The 23,492-nt window shown below is 43.5% G+C and overlaps 1 protein-coding gene across 7 annotated transcripts in view; it reads left to right on the forward strand.

Annotated features, from left to right (window-relative positions):
* Positions 1–21,229, forward strand: part of smoc1 (SPARC related modular calcium binding 1) — a 128,637-nt gene extending 107,408 nt beyond the window's left edge. For 5 of the 7 annotated variants that reach the window (XM_058987211.1, XM_058987214.1, XM_058987216.1 and 2 more), the window contains 2 exons: positions 3,142–3,195; positions 18,972–21,229. In XM_058987211.1, the coding sequence (XP_058843194.1) occupies positions 3,142–3,195; positions 18,972–18,988 (71 nt within the window). In that variant the 3' untranslated portion in view covers positions 18,989–21,229. Of the gene's footprint in view, positions 1–3,141; positions 3,196–18,880 lie in introns of all 7 variants that reach the window. The other 2 variants (XM_058987212.1, XM_058987213.1) reach the window with 2 other exon arrangements.
* Positions 21,230–23,492: the final 2,263 nt, after the last annotated feature.

The following is a 23,492-nucleotide window of genomic DNA, read 5'->3' on the forward strand; positions in this document are numbered from 1 at the left end:
GCGAAGAACTCTGTGATACGCCTCTGGACGATCTTTTTATAATGGAAGTGCAGAAATGTACAGGACAGGCAGGCTGCATCACTGCAAACTGTTTCCAGCGAAGAACTCTGTGATATGCCTCTGGACGATCTTTTTATAAGGAAGTGCAGAAATGTACAGGACAGGCAGGCTGCATCACTGCAAACTGTTTCCAGCGAAGAACTCTGTGATACGCATCTGGACGATCTTTTTATAAGGAAGTGCAGAAATGTACAGGACAGGCAGGCTGCATCACTGCAAACTGTTTCCAGCGAAGAACTCTGTGATACGCATCTGGACGATCTTTTTATAATGGAAGTGCAGAAATGTACAGGACAGGCAGGCTGCATCACTGCAAACTGTTTCCAGCGAAGAACTCTGTGATACGCCTCTGGACGATCTTTTTATAATGGAAGTGCAGAAATGTACAGGACAGGCAGGCTGCATCACTGCAAACTGTTTCCAGCGAAGAACTCTGTGATACGCCTCTGGACGATCTTTTTATAATGGAAGTGCAGAAATGTACAGGACAGGCAGGCTGCATCACTGCAAACTGTTTCCAGTGAAGAACTCTGTGATACGCATCTGGACGATCTTTTTATAATGGAAGTGCAGAAATGTACAGGACAGGCAGGCTGCATCACTGCAAACTGTTTCCAGCGAAGAACTCTGTGATACGCCTCTGGACGATCTTTTTATAATGGAAGTGCAGAAATGTACAGGACAGGCAGGCTGCATCACTGCAAACTGTTTCCAGCGAAGAACTCTGTGATACGCCTCTGGACGATCTTTTTATAATGGAAGTGCAGAAATGTACAGGACAGGCAGGCTGCATCACTGCAAACTGTTTCCAGCGAAGAACTCTGTGATACGCCTCTGGACGATCTTTTTATAATGGAAGTGCAGAAATGTACAGGACAGGCAGGCTGCATCACTGCAAACTGTTTCCAGCGAAGAACTCTGTGATACGCCTCTGGACGATCTTTTTTTGGGAGGCAAACTTTGTCAGCGTTTTAAAAACAGTCCCAGTTTGGCTCTTTATCCGAATGCTGTTCCATAGCACCAGTCATCCAGGCGGTTCTGTTTGCTGGTAAACCACAGGCAGGTGGTCAACTCTAAAGCAGTGTGGGGGTTCCCATTGGCCAGTCACTAGCGGGTCTCATTTTTCACTGCCATCCACATTACTGCAAATCAGAACTGAAATTCTTTCCTTTTCTTTTTCCAGCCATGCATGCTTGCTGATGTTTTTTCAAACTGTAAATCCAACACTGCGTACAGGGATTAAATAGCCAAGGTACAGTACAGGGGTAATCGCTCAGTAACGAGGTGAAAACAGCTGATTGATCGATCTGTCAAGCTGTTACTACAGTAAAGTTCTGCCTTTTATATTGAAATCTATGTGAATGGCAAGGTACCGAGGTGAAAACAGCTGATTGGTGGATTAGTAAGAGTGATTACTACAGTATAAGCAGTGCATTTGTTATATAAATCTGTGGGAATGGCACATAACGAGATCCAAACAGCTGAGTTTCCCCGAAATATACGACATGCTTAACAGGGTATAAACGATGCCTCTGTTATTGAAATCAATGGGAATGGCAAATGGTAAACGCTATTTGCCCGATATCAAGACTAAAAATGTGCTTTTATAAAATGGCTTTCTTATCTTAGTGGGTTTTAATGTAACTTTAAAATTGCTGCTTTTGTAATATTATGTGTCTACTGTTATTTAAATGGTCTGATTGTGACATGCTATACAAATGTATTGTGGTTTGTTTGTTTTTTCTGCTATGTACTGTACAGTGCTTTGTGATACTTTTGTATAAAAAGCGCTATTAAATGCACGGCTCTATATGAAAACTTTAATGCAAGTAACACCTCCATGGTGCCAGATATATTTCAGCCCAGAAAAATAGGTTTAACTAGTGCACCTATCAGTGGATAAAGCCTGGTTTTCAAATAAACGAATTATCGGTCACTGTCACAAAGACGGCTGGAGTGGGTGGCGTCAGACCAGAAACAGGAAAATAAACAGAGAGAGATGTGGAGTTTGGTGAAGCTGAGCGAATGCTTTCGCTCATCATTTAATAAATAAACAGAACAGAAAATAAACGGTGGTAACAAACAAAAACACAGGACACGGCACTTACGCCAAAATAAATATATAAACAAAACGGACTAAACAGTAAACAGACTAACACGGTGAGTAAGAACACTTATCAATTTACTTTAACTTTAACTCTTTTCTCCTTCTCTCTCTCCCGTTCTCTACTCACCAAACACCCAAAAAACCCAGAGTGAGTGAAAAATGCTGTTTTTATGCAGTTGTACCGAGACTCGATTGCTAGTCAATCATTCAATTGGAATCTCGGTACAACTGCATTACTGAATTAATTAAGTGCAATCCCGTGACACACATTATACACATTTTATCTGCACGTGATGTGATCATCCCGTGCCTAAATACAATTATACATTTTAAATAACATGTGAAACACAGACCCGTTTATCCCGTGTACCAACTACAATACACCAACATTTACACACAACACGTAACATATAACAGAAAATACACACAGGGGCGGGCACTTCGTCACAGTCACTTTAAGGTGCTTGCCACGATTATTGCCCTTTAGTAAATACAGCGTGACTAAAGCTCATCTCATTACTCCCAGAACAGGGTGCCTCATTCAAATACATTATCATGCAATACCATACAAATCACATATTCATTTGTAGTTTGTATGCTCACTGTTTCGCGCGATAATTAATCAAATTACAATAGTAAATACGGAAGTCATGACCATGCTGCACACTAATTGTAGTTATGGTGCACCATGATGTTTAGGGCCCTTTCGTAAATGAGGCCCTGAACGCTGGTTTGCTGTACCACAGCAGTTTCTGTGTTTGTTCCAAACCCATGAAGTTGTCCTTTCTGATGATACTGTGGTCTGCTATTCCCAAGGCCTTCTTTGGGGTAAATGATTACTGTATAATGACATCTGCAATGCTATCTGGTCTAACCCCTGGATAGCAAGCAGGTGAACTTGGAGATGAAAAGGGAATCTTGTGTGTATGTAATCATCAGTAATGTTTAATTTCTCCTTTCTGTCTCCTCCCCAGGTAGTGCCGTCGGAAGCATCCATCCTGGGAAAAGACAAGGAGCCAATTCCTTCAGTAAGAAACAGATTGTTACTTTGACCAGCTTCCATTCAGTTCCAGCATTCCTGACATTTACTGTGTTATGGTATCAGTAGAATAATAAGTATAAGTACTGAGTTTACTAACTGTACATCCAGCTTGTTAAAGATATGATTCATTGATTAATGGACATTCCACCCAAGATTGATTGACAATGGGGTATTGTCACAAAGACGGCCGGAGTGGGTGGCGTCAGACCAGAAACAGGAACACAAACGACAGAGAGATGTGGAGTTTGGTGGAGCTGAGCGAATGCTTTCGCTCAGCATTTAATGAATAAACAGACAGAAAATAAACGTTTGTAACAAAACACAAAAACAGGACACGGCACTACACGCCAAAATAAAAAGACAAACAAAACGGACTACACAGACAAACAAACACGGTGAGCAGATACTCTAACTATTATTATTATTATTATTATTATTATTATTATTATTATTATTATTATTCTCTTTACCTCCGTCTCCAATCCCGTTCTCCACTCACCGAACACCTAACCACGAGTGACTAAAAATGTGCCTATTTATACTGTTGTGCTGGGATTCAATTACTAATTAATTATTCACTTGAATCCCAGCACGTGAATTAATTCTGTGCAACACCGTGCTCACATATTACATTTAACCAGCACGTGAAGTGATTTGTGCCCTCCTCGTGCCTAAATACAAATCTACACTTTTAAATACACGTGAAACACAGACCCGTTTATATCCCGTGGATCAATGACTATACACCGACATTAACACACGCAACATACAACACAGAACACACAAATGCACATAGGGGCGGGGCCACATATACCCCCCCTTGTGCGCAGCACACATGGCCTCAACGGCCACCTCCCCCCTTAAATACCCAGCAGTCCAGGCCAAAGTCTCGGGCTGGGAAGGGAGGCTTCAGTGGGCCCATGTCTGGAAATGCTATCAGCTCCCCTGCCGGTAGTGGCACGGCTGACAGCATGCTGGTCCCGTCCTGCAGCGAAAAAGCTGCGGGGGCAGGTGGTCCCCCGACCTCCCCCTTCTTCGTAGCCGGCAGCTCCCTCCTGTGGGGCTCCGGCCACAAGAACTCCTGCAGCGAAACTGCTGCTGGGGAAAGTGGTCTCCAGACCTCGTCCCCCTTCTTCGTGGCCGGCAGCTCCCCTTTCTGGGGCTCCGGCCACCGTACTCCCTGTGGAGGTACGGGCAGCAGAGGCAGCTCCTGCTCCTCTGCTCCGGGCGGTGGCGGAAGCAGAGGCAGCTCTAGCTCCTCTGCTCCTGGTGGTGGTGGAGGCAGAGGCAGCTCTTGCTCCTCTGCTCCTGGTGGTGGTGGAGGCAGAGGCAGCTCCTGCTCCTCTGCTCCTAGTGGAGGAAGCGGTGGAGGTGGCGGAGGCAGAGGCAGCTCCAGCTCCTCTGCTCCTGGTGGTGGTGGAGGCAGAGGCAGCTCCTGCTCCTCTGCTCCTAGTGGAGGAAGCGGTGGAGGTGGCGGAGGCAGAGGCAGCTCCTGCTGCTCTGTTCCTGCCGGTGGAGGTGACGGAGGCAGAGGCAGCTCCTCTGCTCCTGGCGGCGCTGGCTCCCTCCGCTGTGGCGGCTGGGCTGGTGCGCGCTGTGCTGCCTTCAGCAGCATGAATAGAGGCTGCTGGGGGACACCAGCCTCCTGCCCCTCTCCCCCCCAAAAATTTCCAGGGGGTTGGGCCTGTAACTCCTCCGCTTCCGGCTCTTGGGGCTGAACCAGCAGGCATTTTCCCTCTGCTGGTGGCTTGGGTCCCAGAGCTGTGGAAGCCCCGACTTGCCTCCCTTTGGGCTGTGGACGCACCGACTCCTCCCTTTTGGGCTGTGGACGCACCGACTCCTCCCTTTTGGGCTGTGGACGCACCGACTCCTCCCTTTTGGGCTGTGGACGCACCGACTCCCCCCTCTTGGGCTGTGGACGTTCGGGCTCCCCCCACTCAGGCGTAGGACGTTCGGGCTCCTCCCACTCAGGCGTAGGACGTTCAGGCTCCTCCCACTCAGGCGTAGGATGTTCGGGCTCCTCCCACTCAGGCGTAGGACGTTCAGGCTCCTTCCGCTTGGGCTGTGGACGCTCAGGCTCCTCCCATTTGGGCTGTGGACGCTCAGGCTCCTCCCGCTTGGGCTGTGGACGCTCAGGCTCCTCCCGCTTGGGCACTGGCGAGCTGGCATAGGGGCATCCTGACCAGTCATGTCCCCCTTCCTCACACCGCCCGCACCAGCTCGGTGGAACCTCAGAGCAGTCCCTCCAGCGGTGATCCACCTCTCCGCACCAGGTGCACCAGGGGAACAGGTTCTCTGGCTCCTCTGGTCGCTGTTGCACTTGTGGTTGGGGCGGTGGGAGCAGCAGTCTACCTCCCCCTGCTGGTGGTGGAGACTGAGGCGACCCCTGCTCCTCCCTCTCCTGATGGACAGGGCAGTGGGCCACGAAGTGCTCACCTCCGCAGATGGGGCATCGTTGGGGTAGCTGTCCGAGGGGGTACCAGGGGCAGTTGGTGCGGGAATGCCCAGGCTCAGCACAGCAGTAACACCCGGGCTGCTGTTCCTCCTCCTCCTCACCTTGGAAGGGGCAGATCGCCACCGTGTGTCCTTGGACCCCACAGGCCATGCACCAGCCTTGGTCCTCGAGGCCCCCGAGGAGGTCCTCCAGGTCCCGGCAGCCGTCTCTCCAGCCTTCCATTTTCCCCTCGGGGTGCACCAACCAGTCCCATTTTTCTCGGGACGGTGGGGAACCCGGTGGCAGTGGGGTGGCTACTGCTGGTTGGGGTGACCGCTGCTTCTGCTGCTTCCTGCAGCTCTTTCTCCCCATCCCTCTTCTTGCTCTTACTTTTTTTTTTTTTTTTTTTTTTTTTTTTTTTTTGTAATCCAGACCCCTCCTGGTCTGACGCTTGGAGGCGCGGCTATCCCACGAAGACACCACGTGTCACAAAGACGGCCGGAGTGGGTGGCGTCAGACCATAAACAGGAACACAAACGACAGAGAGATGTGGAGTTTGGTGGAGCTGAGCGAATGCTTTCGCTCAGCATTTAATGAATAAACAGACAGAAAATAAACGTTTGTAACAAAACACAAAAACAGGACACGGCACTACACGCCAAAATAAAAAGACAAACAAAACGGACTACACAGACAAACAAACACGGTGAGCAGATACTCTAACTATTATTATTATTATTATTATTATTATTATTATTATTATTATTATTATTATTATTATTCTCTTTACCTCCGTCTCCAATCCCGTTCTCCACTCACCGAACACCTAACCACGAGTGACTAAAAATGTGCCTATTTATACTGTTGTGCTGGGATTCAATTACTAATTAATTATTCACTTGAATCCCAGCACGTGAATTAATTCTGTGCAACACCGTGCTCACATATTACATTTAACCAGCACGTGAAGTGATTTGTGCCCTCCTCGTGCCTAAATACAAATCTACACTTTTAAATACACGTGAAACACAGACCCGTTTATATCCCGTGGATCAATGACTATACACCGACATTAACACACGCAACATACAACACAGAACACACAAATGCACACAGGGGCGGGGCACTTTGCCACAGGTATATTGATATCAAAGTGATTACTCCAGTCTTTGAAAATCTGAAAGTATACCCCCATGTTAGGATTAAACCACTGGAAATATAGCTGCCAGATCCTGAAAAAAACTAAAAGGTGCACAAATTCAAATGGTTTGAACCTGTACCCCTTTATTTCACCATGAAGGGAGTGCAGTAGTGGAAAAGGTCAATAAAAGTGAGTGGCGGTTCCCCAATACTGAAATGCAAGTTGTGCTTTTTACTGGGTTCTTTTTGTGAACGTTGTTTTAAAGAATCTGGTCCCTTTAACAGTTTGTTTTAACCCTTTGCAGTCCATTTATTAAGTGCGTGTCAGGCGCGCCAGGTCCAATTTATTTTCACACGCGCAGTTAATTTTAGACGCGCTGTTTAAAAGTATTTTTTTTTCACAGTCAAACAGGTTTAAAAGGCCCTGCATATCAACAAAGCACACACTAGGCATCTCCAGCCCCGCCCCACCCTTTCATTCTCTATAGCTTTCACATATGCTAAGAAATAAATAATAATAATAATAATAGTCGTATATACCGATAAATCATCTCCTGATCACTCGTTTTATCACCAAACTCCTCAATAATGCGATCTAAGTCATTATTTTATTACTATTACATCTCAAAAAAGCTCTGCAAATGTCTGTGATATTCTCTGAGCGCTGATTCAGTAACAGCCAGCTTGTTTCCTTATGACCACCCCTATCCGATGCCAGGGGCAAGTATGTCTATTCATGAGATACGTCTCGGCTCCTGTCGCTCCCACTCAGCCATTGAATGGTTTTCTCGACTTTTTCCGGAGAAAAAACGACTAGAAACCAGTTTTTTGCGTTTTTTTGATGATGTCGGACAGGGTCCGACATTGGACATGATAGGAATAATTGCAATGTCGGACCAGGTCTGACATAGGGCCGCAAAGGGTTAATATCCCACAATAGTCATTTAAATGTTTGTGTCAGAGTTCTCCAAATTCTTAGAAAATGAATATTAACTACAGTAGGTGTAACAGGGAGGAGCTGGGTGCAAACCGGCGACCTCATGTGCTTTCATCTCACCGACAGGGGACAGGACAGAATCCCTAACAGCCGTGTATCACACAGCACTGCTGTAGACATGCTGTAGAGTACTGAAGTAGTGTTTTAGCACCTGCCTGTTTTTGAAATTAAGACAATGGCTTGGTGGTAAAATATTTATATGGCAAATAAAAACAGTTGAGAGGGGAGCACTACCTGAAAATAGACCCATTGTTTTTAAGTCTTAGCCAGCTATAAACACTTGATATTGCTGCTGAGTGCAAGGGAATCTTGCTTAGCCAAGAAGAATGCTTTTGTGCTTCTTTGAACATATCAACAGTATGCCTTTGTGCCCAAAACATAAAGCAGCAGTCTGTATGTGTGAACCCCAGTTTATAGTGCAATAGCTGCAGTGAGACTTGCTCTGTCTCTGTGCTGCTCTGAGGACAAGAGATTAAAAGCCTAAAGTAGCACAGTGTTGGATCGGTATGGAGATGAACCAACACAAAGTCAAGTGCAATCAGGATTGAAAGTGTCTAATTTCCTGTTTGAACAATTTCCCATAATTTTTTGTTCTTTGATGGATTATCTTTCAATGTAATATACGTTTTTGCGCTTGAGTGCTTTATGATGAATTCATCAGAACTCTGCGATGCAAGTAAATTATTATTTATTATTTATTTCTTAGCAGACGCCCTTATCCAGGGCGACTTACAATCGTAAGCAAATACATTTCAAGTGTTACAATACAAGTAATACAATAAGAGCAAGAAATACAATAACTTTTGTTCAAGTGTGACAAACCACAATTCAATAATACAGCAGATAATAGTGATAGTTACATCAGGATATGATTAAATAGTGATAGTTACATCAGGATATGATTAAATACAAAATACTACAGGTTAAACACTTGGCAGATTACAGTATTCTGAAGTACAGGATTAAATGCAGTAAAATAGGGGGCAGATAAGAGCAAAATAAAGCACATTTAAATGAATGGTGATAGTGTCCCAGGATACAAACAGAGGAGTTCTACAGGTGCTGTTTGAAGAGGTGAGTCTTAAAGAGGCACCGGAATGTGGTCAGGGACTGGGCAGTCCTGACATCTGTAGGAAGGTCATTCCACCACTGCGGAGCAAGGGTGGAGAAGGAGCAGGCTCTGGAGGCAGGGGAGCGTAGCGGAGGTAGAGCCAGTCTTCTAGTGCAGGCGGAGCAGAGAGGTCGAGTGGGGGTGTAGGGAGAGATGATGGTCTGGAGGTAGCTGGAAGTATAACCTAAAGAAATTCACTTCAGCCCCATGTGTTATTGTTTGTAATATATGGATCCCACAGCTTGTGTATATCGAAGGCAGTTTTCTTTGTTGTGTTTTTGCTTCCTTGGTCTTCGATGAATGATTTTCTGGTCTGTGTGGGAATGCAAAATGAGCCGGCATTTTTGATGCTTGGAATTTGTTTAATAAAATCAACAGTCAGCAGTTTAAAAGACGTACAGAGAATTAAACTTTTTTTTGGTTTGGGAAAGTGATAACCAGGTGATGTGTCGTCTCTCTGACTTTTTGACGCTTGATTATTTTATTTGCATGAAGTGAGCAGGCGAGCGGCGGTCCCCACGGACAGTTTGCTTCTAATCTGACAGCCTGCAGCTAGAGCAGGGAATTACCTTACTAATACTGTGATGGAGCTTGTGCACTTTCTGGGTGATGTCCTCCTGTAATTCCAAGATTTGTATACTTAAAGAGTAAGTAGCGGGGTTCAAATAAATATAGAGTTAAACATGCTCACGTGTTGCTACACCTCTTTAAATAACATACCTCTAATTTTCCTTTTCATTGTTAACATCCTGACAACTTTTTACACTTAGAACTTTAAAGTTTGTTTCAAAGCTCTTTTCAGAAAGGTACATTGCCCACATTGTCAAACAGGTAACACAGCAATAACGATCCATGATGTGGTATGGAACAGAAAAGCCAGAGCAGCTGCTGTTCTGTATTTTTTTTATTTTTATATCGCTCTTCCTGCAATGATTTCAGGACAGATCTCAAACCCCAGACTTTAAAGTTATAAGTAGGCTTGATTTTTATTTTATTGTGAAATCGACAATTAATATCGATGTTTATTTTAGAAAAAACGTACCGTTTTTTTTTTTCAATTCAAGCAGAGAATGGGTGAAATCAACTTTTATGCTTAAAAAACTGACTTTTTATGCCATTGAGTCTCATTTAGCGAAACCCCTTTATCATATTCAACATGCAACAAAACCATGGTTACCTACATTCTAATTGAAATAATGTTTGGTCACAGCAGAGCCACACCTTGTATAGATAAAGATCCTACACAAATTAAAACATTGTCTCAAATAAACCGTAGGCGCTTTGAATGACAGGCGCTGTAGCTGGCAAATGAAAGTGCACAGTCGATGCAGGTCTTGATTGACAGTCATTTAAACGAATGAGAGCATTCTAGCGCTGCTTGTCAACGAAATCTGCCAGAACAGGATGAAATGACTGACAGTGAAACTACAGTAGCCTACTAAGGGACCACTGAGATGACTGACAGCGACCCCTAGCCATTCAGAGAACAACGGAGACGGGACAGACAGCAAGTATAAAAACTACACAAACTAGAGATGATTTCTAAATGATTAATTTTGGTAAGAAAAAAAAAATAGTGAGTGGTTTTACTGACGTTTATCCTATATAAATTTATTTCAGTCGAACTCATATTTTTGGGGAATTTGACGTTTAACGAGCTTTACCGATTTAAAATTGAAAAGTAGCAAACTTAGTTATAAGTGTAAAAAGTTGTCAGGATGCTAACAATGAAAACAAAAACGTTACTTAAACAGTTGTAGCACTATGTGGGGATCTGTAACGCTACATTTTTCAGAACCCTGCTACTTACTCTTTAAGACGCTTAGCAGTACTTCTGTGGCTTTGCTTTGGACTCTGAAACTATACTTGCTTCATGACTCGTTCATCACTCCTAGAAAGTGCATGGATTGTGGGGTACCACACCTCTCGTGGGACGACATGCTCATTAAAATGGATGGATTATGGGGTACCACACCTCTTGTGAGATGACATGCTCATTACAATAATTTAGCCTTGCGACCGAATAGAAATTAGACACAAGCAAGGATCACAACCACAGAGTGCAAGTGCAAACTAAGACATCTGGTCAGTCAACCCCTGGAACACAGGATCTCCCTATGTAGCCAGCTGGACTGGGAGCTCAGGGTTGCTCCTCCAGGTGGTTTTGGTGCAGCCTCAATGTGAGGCTGCCTGCAGAGCACGTCAGACAATTCCACATTAGAGACTTAGAGTTCAAGTTGGTCCTACAACTGCTACAAAAGAGACTGGTGCCTCCAGCAGTATAAACCCACAAAAGATCTCAAAGCAGCTTGGTCCCAGCAGATCAGAAACAGCTGTTAAAATCCAAATTTCATGCTAAATTTTGTCATCTGGAAGAGCTGAGTGAACCCAGAAGAAAAGCCATCGGCTTTGCATGCAGTTTAACCCAAAGTCCCAACACCCCAAAGCAGCTCAAGGTTAAAACATAAAGACATATAAAAAACCTGATGGGAGCAGGTATCCAGTTACCTGGAACAAGCATATTTTCATAGACGGACACCCTCTCCAGTTCAGTCACGGCTCCTACTCCTTTCTGATCCCTGATCTCAGCGCTCCCATTTCCAATCATCCCTTCATTTCTCTATAGGACCTGATTTCATATTTTAGTTATTTTCTCTTGGATGAAATGAATCTGTCCTGAGCTTCTTTCTCTCTGTGAAAAAGTAGACCACTGACTAGATCAGAATACAATTAATTCTTGAATCGTGAATAAGCCTGTCTGTTAAATAAAAAATGTGCATCTTTCATAAATGTGTGGATAGCCCAGTCAATGAGGGACTGACAGCTAGAAATGCTTTAAAGTAGAACCTGTCATATCCAATTAATTGGTAGGGGTCCATCGGATATGTAAAAATATCGTATCTGAGAGAGAGTCGTTATACTACATTGTAGTTGCTTTATTAACATCAGGGCATTATAAATGAACTATGTCAGGTACATCACTGTGTCTAAAACACCACAATATGGTATTGCACGTATACTCGGTAAAGAAAATATGTGAAAATGATTGCAAAACAAAGCACTGTGGTAGTGTGTATGGACATGTACAGAACAGCACTCAGTTGTTACAGGGCTTTTTCAGTCTGTGCCAAAGGAATCCGATGCATGTTATTAACCCAAGACAGAAACAGCAAGAAAGCGCAAATAAACAAACAAACAAACTGGCTTTGGAGATCAGCGAAAAAATCTTGTTTCAGCTTTTTAACGGTACAGTAATTCTATGAATCCCTTGCCTTTTAACACGGTTAAACTGGACAGTGAAAGTTGAATTCATTTCACTGAATTCTCCCTGCTGTTAGCTTGTTTCCTGATAAATGCCTCTAGTTACCTCAATTAACCTCCACCTCCTCACTCTGAGGTAACCCTGTAGTCCCCCAACCAGCTTCCCTTGTGGGCCAGCTCACTGCCCTGTCCCCTATCCCGTGGCATGTGTGGATGCCTCTGCTGACCCTGTTTACACAGTCCTGCTGGTAACCACAGCAGCACCAGCAAGAACAGTGAGCTCACGTGTTTATCCTGGCACAGTGTCTTCAACACAAACAGTTTGTGAACCTTAATGGCCATAACGTCAGACCTTTCAACAGCTATTATACACAGGCCTGCTAGGTTAAACAGCAAGGCTTTTGAAAAGCATCTCAGAATCTTGCCAGCCAGGTGTGCGTTTTTATGCAGGGAGTACAAAGTGTTGCAGTAACTAACTACCACTGTACCTACTGGGTGAGTTCAAGACCCAAGCTGTTAAAAGCTTCAACAGCCCATGGGAAGCCACACTAGGGAGATCTCTGTATGCTAACAGTGCAGCTTGAAGGAGCCACTCTGTGCCAATGCAGTTCATTCTTGATGACCCCGCATACAACATTGAACAAACTTTCAAACCAGTGTGATACAGTTGAGTCTGGATACACTCATATCGTGACAGTGTTTGAAGAACAAGGTTTTGATAGGGTAATGAATAAACTTGATTAGGTTGGTCGTCACATTAAGTTATTTTCTATTAAACCGTTTTCACAAGTGGTAGTGACACTCAAGCTGGTAATGTTTAAGCTAGTTAGCACATTAATGAAAAATGGAAGAAAAACTGTGGATTTCGAGTTCCTTGTTTTCTGTGTTTAACTGTGTTATTAAGGTAAATGTTGGGCAAACTTGATGTCATTCTGTGTTTCCTCTTCCTGATAAAATAAATAAATTGGGGTCTAGCTTGCAAGTTATATTTGAATAACTAAAGATGACTGAGGTGCTTTACTCAAAAAAAACCAAACATATTATTTCATTAACACGTTCCAAAGAACATAGAGAGCTAGATTCTCAAAGCTATTGACTCCAAATCCTCATTAGCAGATAGGAGAAATGCACCCAATAAAGCTTCCAAACCAAAAATAAATAACTACAGATTTTAACATATGCACTTGTGAGTAGTCTTAAGTCGTTTCTTATTCATTTTAGAATTGCAATAGTGTTCCCTTTCATGTATGAAATGTAACCATTACAGAATGGGTATTTACCTCCTAAAGACCCGAATCCTGAATACTGTATAGCGAAGCTGCTCTTTCAGCCTGTGATGCAGTCATGGCCATGCCCCCGAGGGCACAAAAGAACTGCTGTCACAGATCTCAGCGTCATTTTTCCTTTAAAGACTGACCTGACAGGAGAGCCTTGTTCAGATAAGTATAATTGTTGCTTATATCTTATATATTTCACATTTTATGTGTTTTTACACTTTTGTATGTGTCTTTTGTATGTGATAATTAAACGAATCGCTGCAATAGTTTATGTGTTTATGAGTATTTGTGTGCACTACAGCCTGTTGCTAGTTACGTCCTGCTGTGGCCTTGTGCCCCACGTGAAGCCAGCAGCTCAAGTTGCTCCTTCCCAGGGATCCAGCAACATAAGTCGGCTGACTTTGTGCTCTCTCCGCAGATCTGCAGAGCTCTGGCTGGAGCTTATTTTAATTTTTTTTTTTTTTGCTTTTTAGCAATATACGAGACATTTTATATTGTTTATGTAATTATTTAATTACTGTTTTTTGTTGAGCAAGTCTTTTCTCATTGTGTTTTTTCTGATTTTACAGACACTGATTTTTGTTTAAATATAGATGCTCAGTAATCGTATCCCGCTAAGTAGTAAATGGCAACATAACGCAAAATACATTTCGGTGTAGTTCTCGAACTTAACTGACCTATAGTAAAAAAACAAAACAAAAAAAACACCTTTGCACAGTGGAGCGTTGAAAGGACTGGCTCAGGAAGAATGGAAATACCCAAACAGCAATGAACAGTGAGTAAGCAAGATTCGCAAGAACCAGACTTTTGCTGTCTGGTCAGTGGTTCTGACCTGACGCTGTACAAATTCCCTTAGAACCGGATTTCTGGTCCAAAACTGGACAGTTGGTAACCCTACTCAGCTCGAGCAGTTGCTGGGCTCAGCAGCACTGCACAGGACCGAGGTACTCGCTTCAGTTGTTGCTTACAACTTCAGCCCCAGTATCTTGATGCTGTTTTGGTGACAGCTTTTTAGCATCACCATTGCAAAGGCTGTTAGTTCATTCTAACAGGCAGGCTTCCCTCAGTCTTGTGTTGGTACTGACAGAGTGGTTTTGCCAGTGGCTTTTACAGATGGACATCCCTGTAAGTTGCCACCCACGGTGACTGTAAACTGGTGGACCCATACCGTACCGTGTTAAAGTCACCGAACCAGTGCCGACCAGGTTCAACCAGTTCTGAACCAGTACCGGCCTGGTTCCAGCACCAGTACCGACCCGGTTCCAGTCTGCTACCGACCGCTCCCCCTCCACATTAAAGATCTAACTGGCAGCTATTTCAGCTTGCCATGTTAAGATTGGCTCGGTCTCCCAGGAGCTCACTTTCTGGCGGGCAATTTTTGAAATGGGATTGACGGCTTTGGCCGCCTATGAAGGACATTGTTCCTCGCTAGAAGCTAAACATGGTGCTAAATGCACTCAATGTGAGCCTCTGCATTCAGCTGAGCTGAAATTTTTATAATTTTTACCTCCGCAAAGCAGGGGAGTGAGATGCAGGCATTCTCTATTGCAAAAGCCTGCTTAATTTTTACAGAGGCCAGGACAAAGGTCACGCTTCGTACCAATCCTGCCTTTTTGCCGAAGACTATCTCAGCATTCTGTCTCAACCAGTCTGTGGAATTGGAGGCTTTCCATCCACCTCCTTTCCAGTTTGACTGTATGGAGCGGTCGCTCTCTGTCTGCCCATTCCACCAGTTCGGGCCCTAGCATACTAGGCTGACAGGACGGAAAGTTGAGGGCATTACATTTTCAGGATTCGTGTCTTTCGGAGGTAAATGGTTACATTTTGATTTCAGGGAACCAAGGTATGATAATAACCTAATGTTTTTTCTTCCTTTTAGATAGATATTGCACTCATGACAATTTGGAATAAATAGCTTTGAGAATCTGGCCCAAAGTGTCCTATTTTACACTGAGAACGATTCCCATGCAAAATAATCATAACATGGAGTGTAGTAAAAATACACTGCGGACATCCATTCATTTGTTAGTCAGCAATTATACATAACTTAAAGCCATCGTTATTGATAGTTTTTTTAGGAACATCTTTGGGATGCACTTAAGTGTTCGCTTGAAACTGGGAAATTGTGCTGAATTAGACAGTATGCTGGATTACAGAGTTACAGTAAAACATCTAATACTGCACCTAAATAAAGGAAAATAACAAAATGCTTAAAACTAAACTTAAAGCTAAACTAAACTATACTGTACATACACAGTATAATAAACACAATAAAGCCTTAGCAAACTTTAAACACAACAGTGCCTCAACCACATCTTTACCTGTTATTAGCGCAAGCCTGTTTAAACCCTTCCCACTGTAAACTGTGATTTTATTTGTTGTAGTTGCTAGTAAAACAGTGGCACATTGTGTTGTGTACCAGAGCATATAAAAATGCTAAAGTGAGCAGTATTTTACTGTTGTGTTTTTTACGCTATAGAGAGCCTGATCTGGGTGAGCCTCATCTGGGAGAGGTTCGGGAGAGCAGAGATCGAATGATGGGTTCTGTCTTGTAATGCAGTGTAGTATAGTCAGGTAAAGCTTGTAGCGTTACTAGAATGTAGAGTTTGCAGTGCCACCCACAGATTGGATCTGGTTACTGTTCATGCTGTTGGGAGCCATTTAGCAGGAGCTTTATAACACCAGGTTGTCGTATACCTAGCTGTGTTATGAATCATTGGGATCCTTCAAGACTTGACTTGACAACGTTTTGATATCAGCCAGCTACTGTAAGTTAGTCAAGCATTAATGGGCCGAATGGCCTGCTCTTGTTTGTAAATATTCTTATGTCTCAATGTGATACTTGACTATCTGTCTGGAATATGGCAGCTCAGTTTGCTTCGATGTTTTTTTTCTTGTTTTAATTTCCCACAGCTGCCACTGAGGTCAGGATCTTGGCATAAATTATTAGTGATTTTTAAAAAGAAAAAAAACTGCATGAGTCACTTTGTGCTTTAGAAAATGAAAGGTCAGTTAATTTAATCGAATGTTGTTTTTGAAACATTTACAGCATTTTAGCAGAAGCAGTGTTTTAGCAGCAGCAGCTCCCTTCTCTGACAGCCTCACTCTTCAGTGCTGTGGACTGAGAGTCTCTCTTCTCTGACAGCCTCTCTCTTCAGTGCTGTGGACAGACAGTCACTCTTCTCTGACAGCCTCTCTCTTTAGTGCTGTGGACTGACAGTCTCTCTTCTCTGCCTCTGTCTCTTCAGTGCTGTGGACTGACAGTCACTATTCTCTGCCTCTGTCTTTTCAGTGCTGTGGACTGACAGTCTCTCTTCTCTGCCTCTGTCTCTTCAGTGCTGTGGACTGACAGTCTCTCTTCTCTGACAGCCTCACTCTTCAGTGCTGTGGACTGACAGTCACTCTTCTCTGCCTCTCTCTTCAGTGCTGTGGTCTGACGGTCTCTCTTCTCTGACAGCCTCACTCTTCAGTGCTGTGGACTGACAGTCTCTCTTCTCTGACAGCCTCACTCTTCAGTGCTGTGGACTGACAGTCTCTCTTCTCTGACAGCCTCACTCTTCAGTGCTGTGGACTGACAGTCTCTCTTCTCTGACAGCCTCACTCTTCAGTGCTGTGGACTGACAGTCTCTCTTCTCTGACAGCCTCACTCTTCAGTGCTGTGGACTGACAGTCTCTCTTCTCTGACAGCCTCACTCTTCAGTGCTGTGGACTGACAGTCTCTCTTCTCTGCCTCTGTCTCTTCAGTGCTGTGGACTGACAGGAAGCGCTAAGATGGCATTGTGATGGAAATAGTACAAGTCTCATTATTGTGATTATAATTATTCAATTTAATTTCTCCTATATGTCTTTCAGATTCGTATTAGCGAATGCATACAGGGATATAATGGAGGCGCCCATACAAACACACACACCTTTAGCCTTATCTTTAGAACCTCTAATCCAATTGTTATGAAACTTTTTTCTTCAGAACCACTCCCCCAAATTTGATGACATTTTACATGTTGCATACTGTGAGTTCGTTCTCCTTGTACTTTTGGTTATACTTTTGATGGCACAGGAGTGCTTCTGAAATGAGTTCCTGTGGTAATGCATGTACACTGAACTGCTCCACAAACTCAAATCAGCACTACTTTTATATAAGGAATATCAAAGCATGTTTTGTCTTAGTAAGGAATACCACACTTTGAACTGTGGTCACGAAACTCAATTTAGAAAAATCTAACGGTACCCCTCACTTCGATGTTTGGTTTCCTACTGATAAACACCTTTCCTAACTGGCTCGGAAACTTGAAACTATCCTTAAAGAAATAGCTGCATTATTATGACCAATTGCACTTTTACAGCTTCCAAGCCTGGATCAAAATCTTGAGCTTGGAAAAAAATGCTCTTGTCCAAGTATAATGAATTTCATTGCAAGCACCATTTTAAACAGGCATGTGCAGGGTATGGAAACTGTCACTTATAATTGTGAGTTCAACGAGGACAATGTTCAACAGAAACCAATGTGAGAAAGGAAGCTCCAGAAAGTGGAATAGAATTGAGCTGCTCAGCTGAATGCATTGCCCTGCGTGGAATTTCACACTTAATTTCCTCCACTGCCCCCCCTTTCACCCCATCTGCAAGCAATCTTGGATTCCAAGTTGAAATCCCCCTGCGATCAAACTATTCCAGGCTGCTCCAGGTGATTGATCGCTCCCAAAGGAGCCCCATGCTCCCAGGGGAGCGCTGCGGTGTCTGTCTCAACCTTAACAGCCTCACTGCTCTTGATACCCTTATAGAGCTATCCCTCCCACTGCCTTGTGCAGTGGAATCCAAACTATAAGAACATTCTTTAATTGGAATGACTGTATGAATTGTACTATAAGAACATTCTTTAATTGGAATATACAAGTTTTTGATATTAGTAACAATGAGATGGAAGAGAAAACCCTATTTGAACATCATTCTCTAATATCTGCTGTTAATAGGCTTAAACATACTTTCTTTCCAAAAAATGTGCTTGTTATATAAACAGAATACTCACCGAACATTTATAGAGTGCTGTGGTTATTCACTCATGAGGATGACCATAAACAACCCCTTCACCCCTTGATTTCAGTACCTATACTAGTCAGTGAAGGGTCCTTCTGGAATGTACTGGGTCACAAGCAATCATGATTAGTGGCTCGTTTCACAGATCACTACTCTCGGACTACCTAACCTACATTAACATTGGATAGTCCTAAATTAGTGCTAATCGGTGGTCTGTGAAACTAGCTTTTTGAGTTAAACATTATAAAGAGTACATTTTTCTCAACTTATATTAAAAATATATTTCATTACTCACACAGAAGAATAACACTGTTGGTTAGCCCACTCAAAAATCAATAGGCCAGCCTGTGTTTGCTTTGCCAACTGGAAAAGAATAAACTAGACTGTTGGCTGTTTTGTGACCAGATTTTCTTTTTACAGGTGCAGTGTAGAATACAGTGTGTAATATCAAGTTCTATTCACAAAGTGGTTGTGACACTGTGCCGAGACTGATGGCTTCTATTTGTTCCAGTAGGACGTCTGGTCTGAAGAGGGACAGTCTCATGAGCTAAGAGAGAGAGAGCAGAGGAAGACAGCAGCAGCAGGCTTCCATTTGCAAGCACTCAAAAAAAGAAGAAAAAAGCAATAATGATTAAAGCAAAAAAAGTGGCACCAAAATATTTGCACTTTCTGAAAAACAAAATTATGAAACGTTACCTGTTTAGTGTTTTTTATTTTTTTTAAGCATAACGATAAACATTGACAGAAACAGCTACTTGTTTGAAAAGCAGTCTTTCATGACTTCTGTGTAATTTACTGTCCCGTCTGCCCCTTTGTGCTGTACAGTATGGGCCTTGATCCACTTTGTGTCCCATTTTGGCCCATGCATTTGTTCTCACACTCATTCATATGACCCTGGCAATGCATTTTCTTTGTGCTACCAACCTGTCAGCAAAATGTGTTTCTTCCTCCAGGCCAGTGCGCTGTCCACATGTTGCCAACAGTTTTCCTTCCCAGTCACCGACCAGTAGGTCATTGTAATAATATGACTTTCAAACATATGTACACTGACTGGCCAACAAAACGTGCATAATGTAAGTAAATGAGAAAAAACCCATAGTCCACAATGTATGTAAGCAGTGATGTCACATGTAATTGAATTGACTACACCTGCAGCCACAATTATGAGAAAACAGAAGGATCTCAGTGACTTCACAAGGGGTTGGTAGTGAGTATGTGTGTGGCCAGCCTGTGAATCAAGACAGCCCCTCTGGTGTTCCTGGAATTGCAATGCTTGCAGAAAACCACCAGCAGAAAGCATGACTCCTGCCACAAGGGGGTCGTGACGGATCGAGACCACAGACGTGTGCAATGTATTGGGACCAACAACTGACAGTGTGCTGCACAGGCACCTTCAACACGGTGCAAGACGCGGCGATGGGAGCAGTGCATTGTGGGCTATTAAGTGAGTTCTCCATTCATTTGGCCAGTCAGTGTAAATACAGCTCCATGCACTCAACCTGGCGGCCCCTCTTTCCAGATCACAGGAAGTAGCCTATAAGATCTAAAATCTTAGACCTTATAGGTTTATTACCAAATTCATTAAAAAGGAAGGACCTTGAATTTTTTTTACATACAAGTTCATTTCAGGTGGCAGACTGTCGGTAGTCTCAAAATGGAAGGATTTATAATGCAATGGCAAGTAACTTAATTACAGCTCTCAAGGTGAATGCTTACTGTGTAAAGATGTATGATATGTGTCTCGTTAGCCTTTGGTTACACTTGTAAGGTGTGGGTTTTGCTGTTCCTTTAAGAGTGTTTGCAGTAAGGAGATCTCAGTAGGTGTGCTGTCCTTGCTGTTACCCTGGGATCCAGCTGCAGGACTGTGTGTTGGGGCTCCGACCAGCGTCTCTAGCAGGTGATGCAGTCATCTGGCTTCCAGCTTGTCTGGATAATCTGAAATCAGTCTTCATCTGGCTTCCAGCTTGTCTGGAGAATCTGAAATCAGTCTTCATCTGGCTTACAGCTTGTCTGGAGAATCCGAAATCAGTCTTTTGCTAAAAGAAATTTGGCCAATATTGAAAACGATAAATAAATATATATTTAAATACAATGAATAAACTGAATACATTGTAACACTTTTGTAATTGGAAACGGTGTATTTAAGCCATGTTAAAAGTTACATTGCACAAATTAAATAATCAACACAAATAGGTAACTTTATTTTTACACATTTGAATGTAACTATAACAGTTGAAAATGACGCTTTATATCTGCTCTATATGCACTCTGTGATACATTATTAATCTAGAGCAGCGCCACGGTTACAAATATTTGATTGTACAAAGTTCAAAGCACAATCTGTCTGGGAAAGCAGACATTGTGAAATGGTTTAATTACGCATTACATTGTTCAAACAGTGCTCCCCATTCAGTAAGACAGAGAAAGATTAATGGAGTGGCAGTAAGTTAATTTATATTTTGTATGGTCCATGGTACAACTGAGAACTTACAATGTACTCAGAATTCAAAATCGTGTTCAATCTAAATCGATTTTTGTCTGACTGCCCATCAGTGCAACTGGAGCTTTCTAGTGGTGTGTGACTGGCTGAAAGGGGACAAATCAGTGACATCTACTACCACCACAGTGTAAGTACTTTTAAAGGACCATCAGCAACACCCAAACCTATCCATTCTACCTTTTACTTACTTTGTTAAATATGGAAAACAAACATGGATTTGTACTATAGCCTGTTGACTTTTTTATTTGAAATAAATAGAAAAATATCCAGATGTATCTCTTGTTTTTGTTTGTATGAGTGCTGGTGTGAACTTGAAAGACAGCTTGTTGGTGTCGTTGCCTCCCCGTGTCTCACAGCATACCTGAGTACTGACACAACCAACGCCTCCCCATGTCTCACAGCATACCTGAGTACTGACACAACCAACGCCTCCCCGTGTCTCACAGCATACCTGAGTACTGACACAACCAACGCCTCCCCGTGTCTCACAGCATACCTGAGTACTGACACAACCAACGCCTCCCCGTGTCTCACAGCATACCTGAGTACTGACACAACCAACGCCTCCCCGTGTCTCACAGCATACCAGAGTACTGACACAACCAACGCCTCCCCGTGTCTCACAGCATACCTGAGTACTGACACAACCAACGCCTCCCCGTGTCTCACAGCATACCTGAGTACTGACACAACCAACGCCTCCCGTGTCTCACAGCATACCTGAGTACTGACACAACCAACGCCTCCCCGTGTCTCACAGCATACCTGAGTACTGACACAACCAACGCCTCCCCGTGTCTCACAGCATACCTGAGTACTGACACAACCAACGCCTCCCCGTGTCTCACAGCATACCTGAGTACTGACACAACCAACGCCTCCCCGTGTCTCACAGCATACCAGAGTACTGACACAACCAACGCCTCCCCGTGTCTCACAGCATACCTGAGTACTGACACAACCAACGCCTCCCCGTGTCTCACAGCATACCTGAGTACTGACACAACCAACGCCTCCCGTGTCTCACAGCATACCTGAGTACTGACACAACCAACGCCTCCCGTGTCTCACAGCATACCTGAGTACTGACACAACCAACGCCTCCCCGTGTCTCACAGCATACCTGAGTACTGACACAACCAATGCCTCCCCGTGTCTCACAGCATACCTGAGTACTGACACAACCAACGCCTCCCCGTGTCTCACAGCATACCTGAGTACTGACACAACCAACGCCTCCCCGTGTCTCATAGCATACCTGAGTACTGACACAACCAACGCCTCCCCGTGTCTCACAGCATACCTGAGTACTGACACAACCAACGCCTCCCCTTTTCTAGTAAAAAATGGACAAAGTGTGCCCCCATTTTCTTCTGAAACCAAAAAAAGACAACAATATTATAAAACTAGCAATAAAAAATATTCAAATAGTTTTGCACTAAAAACATTCCTATATGGAATAATAAAAAAAAAAATACTTTTCATATTCCTAGAACTACAGAAACAAAAGCTTAGTTCTCAGGTCTTCATCCTGAGGGTTAAAGCTCTCCGCTCTCAGTATTCAGCCCTGACATGCTCACTCCTTCCCTGGCTAATCCGAGGTCTGTGCTGGTGCCAGGGATGAATGCCATCACCCTAGTGTAGGTACTGGCTGGGCATCAGGAGTGCCTGAGGAGCAGCTGGAGCACATATGTCTGCAGCCCCACATGTGGCATTCGACATCCAGCGTGAAGTTCAAAAGCATTTCATATTGACATAGCTCCTGAGGGATGCGAGCAGCGTGAACACCCAGTGGGCTGTGAGTGTGTACGTGCGTCTGTGTGTGTGAGTGCTCCCTGCATCTGATTTGGACCACTGGTTCTGAAAACGGGGACTCAAGAGCATAATGAATCTATCTTGCCAAGTCAACGAGAGCGCAACACCCCCCAGTACATCGTCGAGAGCCTTTCCTATTACAATTCACAGGTCTTCAACTGCAGCCTGTGGTCTTTCTGTCCTGGCAACCAGTGCTTGACACAGAGGCACAGATCATCTGTCAGGCAGATAGATAATGTTGTGCAGGAGCCAGACAGAATAATGGTGTTCTGGTTCAAGTATATCAGTTACAGCTCACTGCTTGATAAACAGGAGATCAAGACGGAGGCTCAATAGTCACTGTATGCTTTCCAAGACATTCTTGTAAACAAGCTGTTTCTTCTCAAAGCCTGTTAGAAGCAGTTTAGATACAAAGATTTACTAGCTGTGTAATAAGAAATGCTATCCCTAATATTTTGTAGCTTAAACCTGTGCACACAAATACATAGGCCCTCATAATTATGAAGATTGTGAAGATTGATGCAAGATCAAGGCAGTTATCGTTTTCACCATCTGAAACAAAAACGCATTGGAAATGTGAAAAAATGTCAAGTTATCAAAAGTGCTCAGCCATTTAAAGTGGGCATATCAAAAACACAAGCCAAGTTTCAAGAAACCATTGGGGCAACCTTGTCCAGCACAAAGCAAACAGTAAAGTGTTAGGAAGCAATCATTTGT

This window comes from Acipenser ruthenus, chromosome 15 (assembly GCF_902713425.1).
Source record: "Acipenser ruthenus chromosome 15, fAciRut3.2 maternal haplotype, whole genome shotgun sequence".
Lineage (NCBI taxonomy): Eukaryota > Metazoa > Chordata > Actinopteri > Acipenseriformes > Acipenseridae > Acipenser > Acipenser ruthenus.